The 18082-nt window shown below is 48.5% G+C and overlaps 2 protein-coding genes across 2 annotated transcripts in view; one reads left to right on the top strand and one right to left on the bottom strand.

The window, feature by feature from the left end:
• Positions 1–7353, bottom strand: part of VPS52 (VPS52 subunit of GARP complex) — a 24155-nt gene extending 16802 nt beyond the window's left edge. Inside the window, exons 1-9 of the mRNA XM_083160230.1 lie at positions 7205–7353; positions 6065–6137; positions 5354–5406; positions 5034–5109; positions 4783–4850; positions 4466–4641; positions 4229–4379; positions 3740–3840; positions 1798–1946 (exon numbers count right to left, since the gene is read on the bottom strand). Coding sequence (XP_083016356.1) covers positions 1798–1946; positions 3740–3840; positions 4229–4379; positions 4466–4641; positions 4783–4850; positions 5034–5109; positions 5354–5406; positions 6065–6137; positions 7205–7213 — 856 coding nt within the window. The 5' untranslated portion in view covers positions 7214–7353. The remainder of the gene's footprint in view (positions 1–1797; positions 1947–3739; positions 3841–4228; positions 4380–4465; positions 4642–4782; positions 4851–5033; positions 5110–5353; positions 5407–6064; positions 6138–7204) is intronic.
• Positions 7308–18082, top strand: RPS18 (ribosomal protein S18). The gene is made up of 6 exons (XM_083160229.1): positions 7308–7410; positions 8946–9044; positions 9449–9535; positions 9618–9719; positions 9819–9910; positions 17963–18082. Exons 1-6 carry the CDS (start codon positions 7408–7410, stop codon positions 18036–18038), a joined length of 459 nt encoding a protein of 152 aa, XP_083016355.1. The 5' UTR covers positions 7308–7407; the 3' UTR covers positions 18039–18082.

Here is an 18082-nt window from a genome sequence, read left to right as displayed (position 1 = left end):
TAAATGTACGTTACCTCCCAACAGTGCCGGGTATACAGCCGCTCTGATACATAAATGTACGTTACCTCCCAACAGTGCCGGTATACAGTCGCTCTGATACATAAATGTACGTTACCTCCCAACAGTGCCGGGTATACAGCCACTCTGATACATAACTGTACGTTACCTCCCAACAGTGCTGGGTATACAGCCGCTCTGATACATAAATGTACGTTACCTCCCAACAGTGCCGGGTATACAGCCGCTCTCATACATAAATGTACATTACCTCCCAACAGTGCCGGGTATACAGCCACTCTGATACATAACGGTACGTTACCTCCCAACAGTGCCGGGTATACAGCCGCTCTGATACATAAATGTACGTCACCTCCCAACAGTGACGGGTATACAGCCCCTCTGATACATAAATGTACGTTACCTGCCAACAGTGCCAGTATACAGCCGCTCTGATACATAAATGTACATTACCTCCCAACAGTGCCGGGTATACAGCCGCTCTGATACATAAATGTACGTTACCTCCCAACAGTGCCGGGTATACAGCCGCTCTGATACATAAATATAAATGTACATTACCTCCCAACAGTTCCTGGTATACAGTCGCTCTGATACATAACAGTACATTACCTCCCAACAGTTCCTGGTATACAGCCACTCTGATACATAACGGTATGTTACCTCCCAACAGTGTTGGGTATACAGCAGCTCTGATACATAAATGTACATTACCTCCCAACAGTGCCGGGTATACAGCCGCTCTGATACATAATGTACGTTACCTCCCAACAGTGCCGGGTATACAGCCCCTCTCATACATAAATGTACATTACCTCCCAACAGTGCCGGGTATACAGCCACTCTGATACATAACGGTACGTTACCTCCCAACAGTGCCGGGTATACAGCCGCTCTGATACATAACGGTACGTTACCTCCCAACAGTGCCGGGTATACAGCCGCTCCGATACATAAATGTACGTCACCTCCCAACAGTGCCGGGTACACAGCCGCTCCGATACATGAATGTACATTACCTCCCAACAGTGCCGGGTATACAGCCGCTCTGATACATAAATGTACGTTACCTCCCAACAGTGCCGGTATTCAGCCGCTCTGATACATAAATGTACGTTACCTCCCAACAGTGCCGGTATACAGCCGCTCTGATACATAAATGTACGTCACCTCCCAACAGTGCCGGTATACAGCCGCTCTGATACATAACGGTACGTTACCACCCAACAGTGCCGGTATACAGCCGCTCTGATACATAACGGTACGTTACCACCCAACAGTGCCGGGTATACAGCCGCCCTGATACATAAATGTAGGTCACCTCCCACGGGAGGGTCAGAAGTGTATTATGAGAGTGCCATGGCCGTGTTTCGGGCATGAAGTTATGATATTTTCCATGTACAGTCTGTGGAACAAGTTGTACCAGCATCCATATATCGGACAAGCATTGGTTACTTCTATACCCTAACACATGGCATTAGTCCAAGGCACTGAGAGGAGCGGTGACTGGATGCACCATCGCACAAGGATATCTTTCTTCGCTGTGTCTTCAATCCCCATCAGATCGTCTTTCTCTGCGACTTCCTCGTACTGAAATAAAATCAGAAAGACTGAGAGGGAAGATGGGGACAGAGCAGCCGCGTGGGTCAGACGGAAGCAGATATGTGGCAGAATTGTTATTGAGGGGTGCAGTGACCCCCAATGTTATATACAGGTAATAGCAGCAGTCTGTATAACCTCCCCCGGTCCACTGGCTTCCTCATCACACCCACCACCTACCCCTGGCCCATCTCACCTGCACTTTCATGAGTCGGTTGGTATAAGACTTGAAGTAGGACAGATACACCTTGCTCATGGTCTCCACATACTCGTCCTGGATTTCCTGGGCTACCGACCTCTCATTCCCCAGGAGGAACTGATAGAAGAACCTGCAGAAGCACAGATTGTAGTAGATCAGGTGCAATATTTACCCACATCAGGTGTACAACAGCAGATAGTGGGAGGGAGCATCGTCCAAGCAGTTCATTAATTTGGGAAAAATGACAGGTATGTAATTGGCAAGCACAGGTTGTATGTGATGGAGTGAGCGGCAAGGAGCAGTGCATGCTGGGGTGTATGACTGAGTGAAAGGTAGGGAGCAGTGCATGCTGGGATATGCGATGGAGTGAGCGGTAAGCAGCAGTACATACTGGGGTGTGTGACTGAGTGAAGAATGGTAATGAGCAGTGCATGCTGGGGTGTATGACTGAGTGAACGGTAAGGAGCAGTGCATGCTGGGATATGTGATGGAGTGAGCGGGAAGCAGCAGTGCATAATGGGGTGTATGACTGAGTGAAAGGTAGGGAGCAGTGCATGCTGGGATTTGTTATGGAGTAAGTGGTAAGCAGCAGTACATGCTGGGGTGTGTGACTGAGTGAAGAATGGTAATGAGCAGTGCATGTTGGGGTGTGTGACAGGGTAAGCAGTAAGAAGCAGTGCATTCTGGGGTATCTGACGAAGTGAGCTGTAAACAGAAGTGCATGCTAGGTATGTGACAGTGAGCGGTAAACAACAGTGCATGCTGGGGTATGTGACAAGGTGAGCAGTATGGAGCAGTGTATGCTGGGTACGTGACAGGGTAAGTAGTAAGGAGCAGTGCATGCTGGGGAATCTGACGAAGTGAGCTGTAAACAGAAGTGCATGCTGGGTATGTGACAGAGTGAGTGGTAAGGTTCAGTGCATGCTCCGGTACGTGATAGGGTTAGCTGTAAGAAGCAGTGCATGCTGGGTATGTGACAGGATGAGCAGTATGGAGCAGTGCATTCTGGGGTACATGATGAGGTTAGCTGTAAGAAGCAGTGCATGCTGGGTATGTGACAGGATGAGCAGTATGGAGCAATGCATTCTGGGGTACATGATGAGGTTAGCTGTAAGACGCAGTGCATGCTGGGTATGTGACAGGATGAGCAGTGTGGAGCAGTGCATTCTGGGGTACATGATGAGGTTAGCTGTAAGAAGCAGTGCATGCTGGGTATGTGACAGGATGAGCAGTATGGAGCAGTATGGAGCAGTGCATTCTGGGGTACATGATGAGGTTAGCTGTAAGAAGCAGTGCATGCTGGGTATGTGACAGGATGAGCAGTATGGAGCAATGCATTCTGGGGTACATGATGAGGTTAGCTGTAAGACGCAGTGCATGCTGGGTATGTGACAGGATGAGCAGTGTGGAGCAGTACATTCTGGGGTACATGATGAGGTTAGCTGTAAGACGCAGTGCATGCTGGGTATGTGACAGGATGAGCAGTATGGAGCAGTACATTCTGGGGTACATGATGAGGTTAGCTGTAAGACGCAGTGCATGCTGGGTATGTGACAGGATGAGCAGTATGGAGCAGTGCATTCTGGGGTACATGATGAGGTTAGCTGTAAGACGCAGTGCATGCTGGATATGTGACAGGATGAGCAGTATGGAGCAGTGCATTCTGGGGTACATGATGAGGTTAGCTGTAAGACGCAGTGCATGCTGGGTATGTGACAGGATGAGCAGTATGGAGCAGTGCATTCTGGGGTACATGATGAGGTTAGCTGTAAGACGCAGTGCATGCTGGGTATGTGTCAGGATGAGCAGTATGGAGCAGTGCATTCTGGGGTACATGATGAGGTTAGCTACAGTGCATGCTGGAGTAATGAGTATTGCATCCGGACACAGAGAACACAGCATTGCTTGATCTGACAAACTGACCTGTACTTGAGCAGTGCATTCTGGGGGATCTGATAATTAGTCATGGGCTTACGGAAGGAGTAGATCTTCTGCAGAACAAACTCCCGCACTTTAGCAACAGCCTGAAATGAAGAACGGCAGAGTTATAAATGCGACTGGGAAAGTTAAGCATTACTATCAGCTGAATATAATCAGCTAGGCATACATAAGATGAATACTGCTGTAATGTGGGGTGAACCATGCAAACTATCAATGGAAAAGGACCTGGTACAGGACCAATGTGTTAATGAACCGACAGATAATATACTAAAGAACGCTGGTTCACAGATCCCAGGTCACCAACAAGATGGCTGCTGCCACCAGGTGTACAAGCTTAATAATATGGCTGCAATAACATTACCTCACAACGAACCCACAGCAACCACTCAGTGATAATCAATCTAATGAAAGTCAGGATAGCAATATGTTTGACAGGTTTCCTATTACAGAAGGCCTGGGATGATCACACACCTTGAACTTCAGTTTCTGCAGCGTGTCTTGTACATCTGCGCAGGCCTGCGTGTCCCGGAACGCCTGCTCCTTTACATAGTTTATCTTATTGTTCAGTTCCTGCAGCTGCTCCACAAACTGTTGTTCTGTGACGGGGACGTCCAGGATCGCACTATGGAGACACGGAACGCCTGAGGTAATTCCAGAGTAGGTATGGAGGTCACAGGGCTGTATCACACATCTAGGCGTTCCCATTACCTGATCATCATGTTGGGAATGATCAATTCATCCACCAGCTCGCTCAGCTCACTTCTGACCGTCTGACGGTTCTTAAGTTTTATGTTCATAGCGAGCGACATCTCCTGCAACGTGTGAATCTCCGAGCTGATGGAGCTGAGGTCGGACTGAAACCCTCCCAGCATTAGGCCCATCCGCTGTGAAATCAACAGTGGTGATCAGCATAAAAAAAAAAAAAAGATAGCGCAGTAACGCAGGGGAAAACAGGTTATGCATTAGGAGACAGACACAGAAGCAGGCGGGAACTGTAGCAGTTAGGACAGAAGAGAACGTTTCACCTCCAGGATAGCGTCACAGGCAATGATCTGGTTATGAAGAGAGGCAATGTTCTGACTCTGCTCAATATCTGGCACATGCTGAGGAAAATGGACAACCCTGAGAGGTAAGAACAACAAGGGGGGCGGTTTAGGCCTACAGCCAACGCTCTGGTCTCAAGAAACCCCCTGATGGACTTCTGCAGGGAAGTGACACTGGGCACCACAAGTTCATAGCTTGACCACCTCCACCACATATGGTTTGGGAAGGATACAATCTTTGATGGACACGTGTTCTATCTGCTGTAGTTCCATCTCCACTTGTTTCGAGTACTGACGGAGGTCAACGCCCTGAGAGAAGAAGCAAAGTTGGATTCAGAGATGTAGGAGCAGAATATGTGGGATTATTGACACAAACTAGAGAGGTCCTTTATATAAAATCCCTCCGCGATGTTCTCCAGTGTCCTACAGGCCATCTGTGATCAGCATGGTCACAGTCTCTCATCCCATTGCTATTGCTAAGTCACAAACCTCAAATGTTAGTGCCCATGTACTCTTCCCCATGTTCCCCAACGTGTGTTACTACCAAACTCACTGTCTTCAAGGCTTCCTGCACAAGAGCATCCTCCAGGTTCTCCTGAATGTGGACTGAGCAGAGAGAGAGAGAGAGAGAGTCAGGTGGAGAGTCAGGGAGCTGGGACGTGGTCGTGTGGGGGGGACGGAGGAATTTGGTACTTGTGTAATATCTGGGCGCCCGATTTTTGGATCGGGTTGGAAAAATCGCATCACATGCAACCAAATCGCATGCGATGCGATGCAATTTTCCGGTGGATTCAATGTTAAATGGTCCCTGTTCATACCCCTACTATCCAAGTGGGCATGGAGTTGATTTTAAATAGCGTGGCGAGCCACCGAGCCCGAAGCGTGGCGAGCGGATGCGGAATACATGTTAGGTAATCCGCGTCCGCTTGCCATGCTTCGGGCTCGGTGGCTCGCTGCGCTCCCCACACTATATAAAATCAACTCCATGCCCACTTGGATAGTGGGGAAATGAACAGGACCATTTAACATTGAATCCAATGGAAAATCGCGTCAATCGCATCGCATGCGATTTGGTTGCATGTGATGCGAGGTGATTTTCACGAAAAATCGCATGGCATTTGATTGTATGCCTTAAGATAAGGCATACAATAAAAAAATCGGGCACCCAGATATTACACAAGTAACGGGGATTTAGAGAGGGGGAAGAAAGTGAAGGAATAATAGGATGAGGTGGTCGAACCAAAAAGAAGGTCCAGTCACTTACTGCCCACGGTGTCCAAAGTGAGATCATCAGAGGTCAAATCCAGATCCCCGAGGTTCAGGGTTAAATCATCCATCTAGAAAGGAAAACAGACATATCACATACGCCATACATCTTACACAGGGGGGAAAGGGGGGGGGGGGTTTACTCAGTTGCTAATGACTCTGGGTCTGCTGGGTGCAGACTGTCCTAGTAAAGGTAAGGTAAGTTTAGACTGCTATCATGGCTAGAGGATGCTGGCCATTTACAGGCCATCCCAGGGTCCTGATGCCTCCTCTCAGTCACAAATAAATCCATTGGCTCCACAAAGCTTATATGAGTGATCTGACAGCAGCTGTCATGGCCCCTACACCATGGAGGGACACATTCATCATCCAAGGTCTAGCCCGGGCAAAAGTGCTGGGGTCAGACCACCCGGGTGCCGGACGGGATCCCAACAGGCATTCACCCGATGTCGGGATCACAACTGTCAAAACACTGACAGCCAGGTTCCCGACGGCCACCTGCTATTTTCCCTCATGGCGGTCAACAACCCCCATAGAGGGAGAATAGAATAGGTGGCTCGCGTGGCAAGCCCGCAAGGGGCTTAGTTGCGCTCACCATGGTGTCTGGGTCCGGCCAGTCGGGATAATGACCACACCCAGACCACCCCAGGCGGGATGGGTTATCTGGACACAATGCAAGTATGACGTTTTCTAGCATCTATCTCAGGGGTTCTCAAACTCGGACCTGTGATCTATCTAATCTATTGTCATACTGTTACTACCTTAATGGTGTCCATACACATTGTGACCATGCCTGACACCTTCCTGGTAATGTATGATTGCCATCACCTGTGGGGAGCTAGGTAATTGATAAGAAAGGTGTGTATCGCCACAGGTGATGGCAATCCTACATTACCAGGGAAGTCCAGGAACAGAACATTTTCTCCCTGAAGGTGAGGGCCAGGTAGGCCACCCTGATATACAGCACAGTATGCAGAATGATTATATATATATATATATATATATATATATATATATATACACACATAGCTTTTCAGATGACTGCAGAGCAATGGTTGCTGCAGCACATACAGCAGGACATTATGCATGCAGAGCAGGGAAACATCTGGGGGGTGCAGAGCACCCCCTAATTACTCACCTCAGCCATCACTACACTGTCTCCAGGCGCTTGTCTATTGCCCAGGGTCCTGCTCTACTTCCGGGTTCCCCAAACTACACTTCCCAGCCCCCCCGGGGGGACCAGAGTCTCACAATACCGGAAGTGATGCGATAGGGGCCGGCTCTGTATAAGAACGAGCTGCGTCACTTCCTTTCTCTCTCTCTTTCCCTGACGCCGGCGCCATGGTGAGTGCTGCTACGGGAGAGAGAGCCCTGGTGCCGGCAATCCGCTGCCATCTGGGATGGGGGTGGCTCCGGGAGGCGTTGGGGGTGCACGGCTGGTTTTGCGGGGTTTCCGCGAGTGGGTTATGCGGGGTATTGCGGTGCCCCCCTTCCCTGGCAGGAAGACATGTTCCTGCTCTGCGCCCTGGATGCTGCGGTGTCTCACATGTAGTTGCTGTGTGACAGCCTAGTACATGTATGAGTACCATAGTGTGCTGTCTCACATAAGTGCTGTGTGATAGGCTGGTGTGTACATGTAGGGTGCACTGCAGTGTATCATATAATAGGCTGGTGTGTACAAGTAGGGTGCACTGCAGTGTATCATGTGATAGGCTGGTGTGTACAAGTAGGGTGCACTGCAGTGTATCATGTGATAGGCTGGTGTGTACAAGTAGGGTGCACTGCAGTGTATCATGTGATAGGCTGGTGTGTACAAGTAGGGTGCACTGCAGTGTATCATGTGATAGGCTGGTGTGTACAAGTGGGGTGCAGTGTATCATATGATAGGCTGGTGTGTACAAGTAGGGTGCACTGCAGTGTATCATATAATAGGCTGGTGTGTACATTGTAGGGTGCACTGCAGTGTATCATATAATAGGCTGGTGTGTATAATATAATAGACTGGTGTGTACATGTAAGGTGCACTGCAGTGTATCATAGTAGGGTGTAAGATACATGTAGTCTCACATATAGCTGATGTGTAAAGCATCATTGCACTCTAAAGAATCATAGAGGTGGTGTGAAGTAGGCCATTGCATATACATGTAGGGTGCACTGCGGTGTCACATATAGCTGCCGTATTATAGGCACATTTAATTTCTTAATTTATATACGAAGTAAACACACAGCTATTTGTCTCTTTTTTTTAAATTACACATATATACTTTCTTTCTTCACAATCAGTGCACCCTAAGGATACTTGCTTTTTTTTTTTTTTTTTTCTTTCAGGGTGTTTTAGGTCTGTGTATAAGTAGTGGGTAGCACCTCCGGGTGCCGGACGGGGTCCCGGCAGTCATTTACCCGACGTCTGGATCCCGACTGTTAAAACTCCGACGGACAGGTTCCCGACGGCCACTGGCTATTCTCTCTGTTGGGGGTCCATGACTCCCATAGAGGGAGAATAGAATAGGTTGCGAGCCACCGTGCCCGCACGGGGCTTTGTTGCGCTCGCCATGCTGTCCGAGGCCAGTCAGGATCCCGATGTCGGGCTAATGACGGTCGGGATCCCTATACCACACCCAGCACCTCCCAGACAAAATATAGTAAAGGATGTTTTCCTGTTAAGTAAGATAGGGGGAGGAGGGTCTGATCTAAATTATTTTTGAACTGGTATGGGAATCCTATCTTTAGTGGTGTGTATATGTGTAGGGTGCACTGTGTTGTCTCATATAGCTGGCCAGTATATGTACATAGGGAGGTATAGTGAATGGATCTCTGGATGTTTTGCTTGTGGCATTCCTTCTGTTCCTACTATTTATTCTGTGTTCTGTCCCCTATAGTCGCTCGTGATACCTGAGAAGTTCCAGCACATCTTGCGTGTCTTGAACACGAACATCGATGGGCGCAGGAAGATCGCCTTTGCCATCACCGCAATCAAGGTGAGTGTTGATTCTTTAGTTAGTGCTGAACCTGTCACAATGTTTACTAAGTGCTAGTGACAGGTCCGCTAGCTGCAGGTGCTTCCTGTAGTCACATAACTGCTAATTATGAGGGGACGTCATTCTAGTCCTGCCCCATGTACTTGGTCTAAAGCTCCCAGGGGGCATACAAACCCCACACAGATGACAGGAAATATGCAGTCACCTCATTGCTGTGTACTAGTAATACTAACCACTACACCGCACATCTGTGGTGACTTTTCTAATGCTCATTTTCAGTGCCATTATTTTATTATGAAGCTATTGCATAAGGTCAATTTAATGTCTTGTTCAATACAAAAAATTCCTTATTCCTGCTGTAGACATTACTCCTATCACTCGTTACATTGTTTTCTGTTTTGAAGGGTGTTGGACGTCGTTACGCTCATGTTGTCCTGCGCAAAGCTGATATTGACCTATCAAAGCGAGCGGGAGAACTGACAGAGGATGAGGTGAGCCTTTATCTGGGCTGCTTGCTCCTTCATGTATTTGAAAGGGGTTTTATTAACTTGTGTGTCCTGGCTCTCCTGACAGGTGGAACGCGTGGTCACCATTATGCAGAATCCCCGTCAGTACAAGATCCCAGATTGGTTCCTGAACAGACAAAAAGACATTAAGGATGGGAAATACAGCCAGGTACGTCTTCTGTCGGGAAAGTTTGATGCTAGTATGGGGGGTGGGGGTGAAGGAATAGTGCGGTGGGTCGCAGTTCTGATTGTCTTGCCTTCCAATCAGGTTCTGGCTAACGGTCTAGACAACAAACTCCGTGAAGATCTGGAGAGGCTGAAGAAGATTAAGGCTCACAGAGGACTGCGTCACTTCTGGGGGTGAGTGTCTGGGTACTCCCAGGGTCGAGGTATTCCTGGATGATCATTTGTGTGCATTGACACAGGTAAAGGTGCCCATACACGTTAAAATTTATTGTATACAATATCGCATCTCTGTTTTGAGATCTAGTACAAAAAGTAAGTTCTGCAAATACTTTTTGTACTAGATGTCATCCCATTGCAAACCCGAGATGAGATGCGATATTGTATACAATCATTGTAACGTCAAGGAAACAAGAAAAAGATGACTCTTTGTTGGGGCACTAATTGTAACGTGTATGGGCACCTTTAGAGTCATAGGGGTCAATCCCAGCTGTGATTTCATGGCCCAGAGTGAATCATCATGGCACCAGAATTAACGAGTGCGCAATGCTCCATTGGGCAGTGAGCACATCTCTGGGAATTGTGGCTGCTATGAATTGTTGCCATGATTTATACCTGCAAAATCATTGCGGCCAATAAGATCAACCCCGTCCTTATACTTAAGAACCATACAAACTGGGCGATTATGCCCAGCGTGTATGGACAGCGATGATCGCTGGGGTAAATCCGCTCAGTGAGTACACACTGAGCTGCTTTGCATAACGCAGCACTATGCAAAGCCACTCATCTGCTGCTAATACCAGCAGATGAGTGTCTTTCCCGGTGATGATGCAGGAGCGCGCATCGCCGGGCCATGCACACTGGGCGGCTTTGAGCTGAAAGCTGCTCAAACCTTTTTTGAGCGGCTTTCCACTCAAAATCACCCAGTGTTGTGTGGGCCTTTACTTTTTTTTTTTTTTTTTTTATGGAACGAAGTTCCCCATCAGACGTTTGCTGTGCCCTGATCAGTGTATGTGATCTACTTGGTTGGATGGTTTTGTCTTCATGCCAATATCCTTGCTCTGATTACTGTAGGAGGTTATGTGACCATGTCGTCAGTGTTTCTGCTGGATCTATTACTTAGTAAAGCTACGGTGCTAGAAGCTGGCAGCGCAGTCATGCTAGATTAGGGCTTTAATGGATAACGTGGCACCAGATCTTGGATGAATGGTCACCCAGCAGGTGCGCTGTCACACTTTAAATATCCTCAGGTGGTCTAGAAAACACGAACTGTCAAAGGTCCTCAAGGACTAAAGCTGGCCATACACACGCAGATTTATCTTCAAATCTGGCTGGTTGGAACAAAAACATGGTTATGGATGAGAGCAAAAGACTTGCTTGGAAAACTGACAAACTCATTAATCCATAACCATGTTTTTGTTCCAACCAGCCAGATCTGAAGATACATCTTACTAGTGTATGGGCACCTTAAGATGAGCTAAAAAAAAAAAGAATAACAGTACCCTATTGGCGCACACAGAGCAGCAGTAGGTACAGGGAAATGAAGGTCACCCAACCTTCAACAAAGACACAGGATATACAAAAAGGTATTCCCCTGTCGCACACCGCGCTCACAAACTAGTGAAAATAAAAGACAGTCGTAGATGAATGGTGTTCCAAGACGTGTCTTTTCTTTCTTTTCTTCAATTTTTCTCCTTTCTCTTTGCTCCACCTCTCTCAATATCGGGAGTATAAAAGAGAAAAAAAGAGGGATATAGTGTAGTACGTTCTGAAACTAGTGGTGATGTAATTGATAACCACCACCCTAAAAAATAGAGGTGGGAAGTATATATGTGTGTAAGTCCAGAAGGGTAGCGTACCCTACTCACACCAAGAAAAGGATGTGCTCCTCACATAAAGGTTTCTTTTCAAGCCTAGAGGTAGGGCCTTTTCTTCCCCAAGGTTAAATTGGATCTCCACCCAGTGTGAGGTAGACAGAATATAAGACTGGGGACGTACCCCACTTACACAATACAATGCAGCTTCAATCCTATCTCGGTTTCTTTTATATGGTCCCCCTCTGATTCAGCACTCCTTTTTCTTATGTCAATGGTTGTATACCAGAAAGATAAAGGTAAAGATGCCGGTATAATACAAGTAACAAGTTTATTAAGAAGGACAATTAAAATATAGGTCACAACGGGCCAATACCAACTGCACAATATAGATGAAAAAATGAACACTTAACTTTGTTCAGGGGATCAGGTCCGGACTGATACCCCTGAAATAGAAGTGAGTGCATGCAGCAGTATAGGTCTCCAATTATGTCCCAGACTCTCCACCAAGATGAGCTGCCTATGTACTGATCCCAGGATGGAGATAAATAACTAGCCAGTCGGCACCTGTCACTAAAGGCCCCCATACACTATGTGATTTTGGGCCGATTTCGGCACTTTGGGCCGATAAATCGGGTGAAATCGGCCCAAAATCGCATGTTTGTGACATCTGATCCAATCTGATGCGCGTTCCCGTGATCATCAGATTGGATCATATGGTCGTACCTGCAGAACATAAGATATATCGGAATCTGAGCCATCGTGGGTACTTTTTAGCACCCACGATGTTTCAGATGCGATATATCTATATGTAGCACTCTGGGTACCTCCTTCAGGTGCGCGGCCATCCTCCAACCCCTCAGTGGCAGTAGCAGCAGTCGGCGTCACAGGAAGGGGCAGGCGCAATTAGAGGGCAGAGGGCGGCATGGCAGTGACACACTCTTCTGGAATGACAGGCAGCACTGGCTTTAGAGCCCGGACTCTTTCTCTCCCCTGCTGCTGAATATAAGAACGGGCTGTAGAGCCCCCCCCCCCCCCCCCCCCCCCTCCCTCTCCGTAATGTCTGCACTCAGCACAGGCTGTAGAGTCCGGACCTCTCTCCTGCTGCTGGACGAATGACACCGTGGGCAGCAAAGCCCGGACCCCCCTCCCCCTTTCCCCAGCTCATATAAAACTAAATAAACTTTGGCTTGTGAGAAGTGCCAGACAGTGGTGTCTGTTATCTACTAGAAGACGGACACAGTATATGTGTCAGTGACTGTGCATTAGACATTCACAGGTCTCTGCTGCTAGTGGTCATGCTGTCTGTTCTGTTCTAATACTGGAGGTGCAGTCTTCAGTTGCACACCTTTTGTTTCATATAAGACCACCCCTCCAATAATGGGAGCAAAATGTTAATACTGTAACAAACTAACAGTTCCCTCCAGATGACAGCAGCACTGTTGCTATGTATAGTTCGAGGGGCGGTGGCGGCGCTGTACAAAAAGACTGCAGGCATGGAGTATAAGCCAACGTTTCAGATATATATAAATACGTGAGTGAGTTGTTTGTCTCCCGCCGCGGAACCATGCTTGGTGTCTTTTTGTACGAGTGACGACACCCCCCGAACTACATATACATATACCGCCATTCTCTTTTCCTCAGAACAGTAAAGGTGGGTACACACGGGGGCAATATTGGCTGAAATCACTGGGAATATGGTCGCTGAGCGACCATATTCCCAGTGATTTGGAGTGCTGCTGGCTTCCCCTGGTGCTGAGCAGGAGGTCAGCGGAGATCAGCGGCAGAAGGATTCTCTTCTGCTGCTGCTCCCTCCCCTTCACATCCCTACCCCCTTCTCCGCTGCTGCCCCCTGACAGTAGCAGTGTCTCCTTTTCATCGCTGATGAAAAGGAGACACTGAGCAATATGATTCCTGGCAATATATTGCTAGCAATATATCGCTAGCAATCATATTGCACCGTGTGTACACAGCATAATACCTGCAAGGTATAGCACTGTTCAGGCCACTCCCTACAGCCATCCCATTAGATAAATCTGATGGCACATCCAATTTGCGTCAGATAAATCACGTGGTTAATCACATGTGATAAATCATGTGATTTATCTGACACAAATTTGATGTAAAACATGGTGCATCAAGTGTCAAATTGTATGTAGGCCTCCTGGGAAGCTGCCGGGGAAATTCAAGGGAAATCAGATGCAATTTTACAGGTCAGATAAACCTGGTGTTTAGCCTTGGATGGAGATAATGTACAACTAACTTAAGGTGGCCATACATCAGAAAGATATTGTACCCAATCATACAATCTCAATTGATTGTAAGATGGATTGTGTGTACATCTTGTGTACACAATCATACAATCAATCAGCAGATGGATTGTATGATGGATTGTGAGTAGATTGTGTGTCCAAAAACCACCAAGGACTGCCGGGATTTCAAGGGAAATTGTACACAATCATGAGCGCAATCGATCTTAAGATTGATCTTTCTGATGTATGGCCAGCTTAAGTACATAGACCCCAGAGTTTGTGGGCAGTGTAGCACCCTAAAGGCCCCCATACACTAGGGCGACTTGTCCTTAGGACAAGTCGCCCCCGACTTCCCCCTGAGCTTCCCCGGCTGCTCCCCGGGGGAGCTTGATTAGATTGGCACTTGATGTGCCATTTTTTTACATGTGATAAATCGTCTCGATTTATCACATGTAAAAAACCCGGGGAGCAGAAGGGGGGGGGGGGGGGGGGCGCTAAGAGGTGAGAGCTGGTGGGAGCAGGGGGGCTGGGGACGCTGCGGGGGACACATCTGTGTCCCCCGCTGCTGGGGACGCTGCGGGGGACAGCGTCTGTGCGGCGAGAAGGTAGAGGGAGCAGGGGGGGCTGGAGACGCTGCGGGGGACACGTCTGTGTCCCCCGCTGCTGGGGACAGCGTCTGTGCGGCGAGAAGGTAGAGGGAGCAGGGGGGGCTGGAGACGCTGCGGGGGACACAGGCTGCATAGAGCCGGGCAGGGGGAGCCGGCCGGGAGCTGTCAGTAATGAATAAAAAAAAAAGCCCATACAATGAATGGGCAGCCTGTGATTGGCTGCTGAGCGCTCTCTCAGCCAATTGCTGACTGGCTGAGAGAGCGCTCAGCCAATCACAGGCCGCCCATTCATTGTATGGGCTTTTTTTTTTATTCATTACTGACAGCTCCCGGCCGGCTCCCCCTGCCCGGCTCTATGCAGCCTGTGTCCCCCGCAGCGTCTCCCTCTACCTTCTCGCCGCACAGACGCTGTCCCCAGCCCCCCCTGCTCCCTCCACCGCCCCACTAGGTCCCAAGTCGGGTGGTCGGACGTGCAGCAGGTCCGACCACCCGACGCAGATCCGATGCGCACGGGACCGCGCATCGGATCTGAGGGGACATCAAAACTAGCCGATTTTGGTCCGATTTCGGCCAGATCCGACTGATCTGGCTGAAATCTGACCAAAATCGGCTAGTGTATGGGGGCCTTAAGCGGCACTTCCACCTACTACCCCCACAGTCGCCAATATCCACTTACGCCCCTCAAGTGAAAGTGTGGAAACTCCACAGCATTAATTACTGCAAGGATGTCTTCCTCATAGGCATCTATCTTGTGATGGGCAGACACCCCCAGATCCTGGCAGCTATGGTAGAGCAGCCCTGTCTAGACAGATGTATTACTTAGGGAAGAGACCTTCTCTGCAGTACATTTGTCATACGTCCAGTGCATCTCTCTGTGTGTGTGTGTTTCTGAATCTGTGTATTGAACAAGACTTGTATTGGGAAATTTTGGCTGATACATTGTAGCACTTCCTGTGCAGATGCAGAGACTCCGCCATGTAGCTGGGTTGTCCTGTGTAGCCTGCTTTGTGTCGCTGGGTTGTCCTGTGTAGCCTGCTTTGTGTCTCTGGCACAAGTTCTTGAACTTGGTCCTCAGGACCCCACACAGTGCATGTTTTTCAGGTCTCCTCTCAGAATCAAATGAAATAATTAGTGCCACCTGTGGATCTTTTAAATGTGTCAGTCAGTAATGATTGCACCAGTCGGGTGACCTGGAAAACGTGAACTGTGTGGGGTCCTGAGGACCGAGTTTCAGAACCCCAGGTCTATGGGAATCCCATGGAGCACCTGACAGCGGTGTAGCTCAGCTGTCTCCTTACTCAGGAGGCAAGTCCTGGGCTGTTCCTTTATAGGCCACCAGTGCATGCTGTGATGGTGAGGGCTGTAATCGGAGTGTAGCTGCTGTATCTCTGGTGGGTATATGGTTGTTGTGTCAACCACTGAAGGCCGACATGGACCTAGGTTGAGACAAGCATTAGGTTGGCATTTTTTTTTATTTAATTTTTTAACTGACATGTACCTACAGGCGTTATTTCACGCCCTACCATCCACTAAGGCATAGGGCAGGGATGGGGAACTACACATCCCAACATGCCCTACTACAGTTTTGCTATTTGGTCATGCTAACTGTTGCAAAGCATGCTGGGATGTGTATTTCAACAGCTGGAGGGCCGAAGGTTCCCCATCTCTGGCGTAGATGGAGAATATAATGGTGTGCTGTGTAAAAAGCCAGGAGAGGATGCGGTGCAACGATGTGGTGTCTATTGACTGACTAAATTTGGGGCAAAAACTGAAACCCAAGTCGACCGTTGCCCATGTCAACCTTCTGAAGTGTCGACCTTACTGTGGTTGACTCTATGGCCCATACCCCTCTGGGTAGTCTCCGGTCTTGGTGTATGTGGAGGAATGAGTGGGGGCAGGCAGGAGCTGGTACTGACGGTCATCCTACAGTTCTGTAGCTGTTCTTTCTGGACAGCGCTGTGTAACTGTACAGGGCCTATAAAGCCTGGTATTGCCCAACTAGAACGTTCTGGTATGACTATGTCGGTGGTCAGATGACGATAAGGAGACTACTCGTTTGTCACTTTTCTAACACTATGTAATATTACTGGGAGGACTGCACTGGTGGTTTCATAACTCTGTCCTCTAGGTATCCGAACAGTCCATGGGGCAGATGTATTAAGCCTCAAAGATAAACATGAGGGTGATTGATATCCAGCCAGTCGGCTCCTAACTGCCTTTCTTTAAACGGTGCCTATAATGAGTTAAGAGCGGATTGGCTGGATGTTTATCACTCCTTATTACTTTAAGTACGTCTGCACCGTTAGTGTTCACTCTACGAGTGACAGCGGGCAGGGTCCGCCGGTGTCATTAAAGGAGGCGGGACCGGGCCACCGGCGTCATGAAAGGGGGTGGGCCCGGCCCCTCCGAAGCCACTGTGCTGCTGGGGCTTCCCCGTGAGGCTTTTTTAGCTGGGCGCTGCGAGAGGGGCAGGGCGCATTTTGCCCTTTAAAAATCTGTCAGGGCGCAGCGCCCCGCTAAAACAGCCTAGCGGGGACACTACCCGTGTCTTAGATCTTCATGCTAAAGCACAAGTGTGCACAACACAGCATGGATGTCCAAAAAAACTGCCATGCTAGGGGATACAGACCCTGATCAAGGTAATCCTATGTTTGAGCTGCTATGATGAGAAGGTAACAAGGCAGTGAGGGCTAAACTTAACACTCCAGATGTTGTTGAACTACACATCCCAGCATCCCCTGCTACCGTTTTGGCCATGCTAAAACTGATGCAGGGCATGCTGGTATGTGTAGTTCAATAGCTGGAGTGTCAAGGTTAGCCATCATGGCACTAGGGCAAGTCTTCAACCTGTGGCCCTCCAGATGTTGTGGAACTACATGTCCCAGCATGCCCTGACAGTTTTGGCATGCTCTTATAGGAAAAAAAATGTAGCAATGCTTGTTGGAACATGTAGTTTCACAACATCTGGAGGGCCACAGGTTGAAGACCCATGGTCTATATAATAATATAGAGATGAACACTTACACCGGTATTCAATCCCAGCCGCTATTTCTGCTGGGGAATATAGCGGCCCTTGCTTATTTAATGCTGCCGGTACAGACAGCCTTGAAGGAAGTTTCCGTCACAACAGATCCGACAAACAAGTAGGCTCTAATTTGACAACTGCTGCGGATTGTCAAATTCAAATCTGTTTTTCGGCAATCCGGAGTTGCAGCTGGAACACTGGCGCCTTTAGTGTTCTAGCACACTGCATCGGTCAGTCTGAGAAGTTCCTCTTCTAGCAGGACTGTATCTCATTGCTGACAGGAACAGCAGTAACGCAGCTGGAAAGATTTGCTGCACAGGTAGTGGCAGGGTGCCGGAACAAACACCGGTTTTGTATGATGCATCTTTATTTAATATTATGTGAATTAGAACGTTGGGACTGGATACAGGTGTGTGTGTGTGGTTTGGGGCGCTGTCTAATGCTAAGCATCAGGCTTGTAACTGATCCTTAATGAGAGCAGTATCCATGCATCCAAATGAGACTAACACCACTTTCTTTTCTCCCTGCAGCCTGCGTGTGAGAGGACAGCACACAAAGACCACCGGCCGTCGCGGTCGCACAGTGGGTGTGTCCAAGAAGAAGTAACATGTTTGGCTGTGTTTGTCAATAAAGTTCTTTATAAAACCAAA

This window comes from Crinia signifera, chromosome 9 (assembly GCF_055691185.1).
Source record: "Crinia signifera chromosome 9, ASM5569118v1, whole genome shotgun sequence".
NCBI classification, from domain to species: Eukaryota; Metazoa; Chordata; class Amphibia; order Anura; family Myobatrachidae; genus Crinia; species Crinia signifera.
Note: the sequence above shows the minus strand (reverse complement) of the source record. Positions and strands in the feature narration are given on the sequence as shown.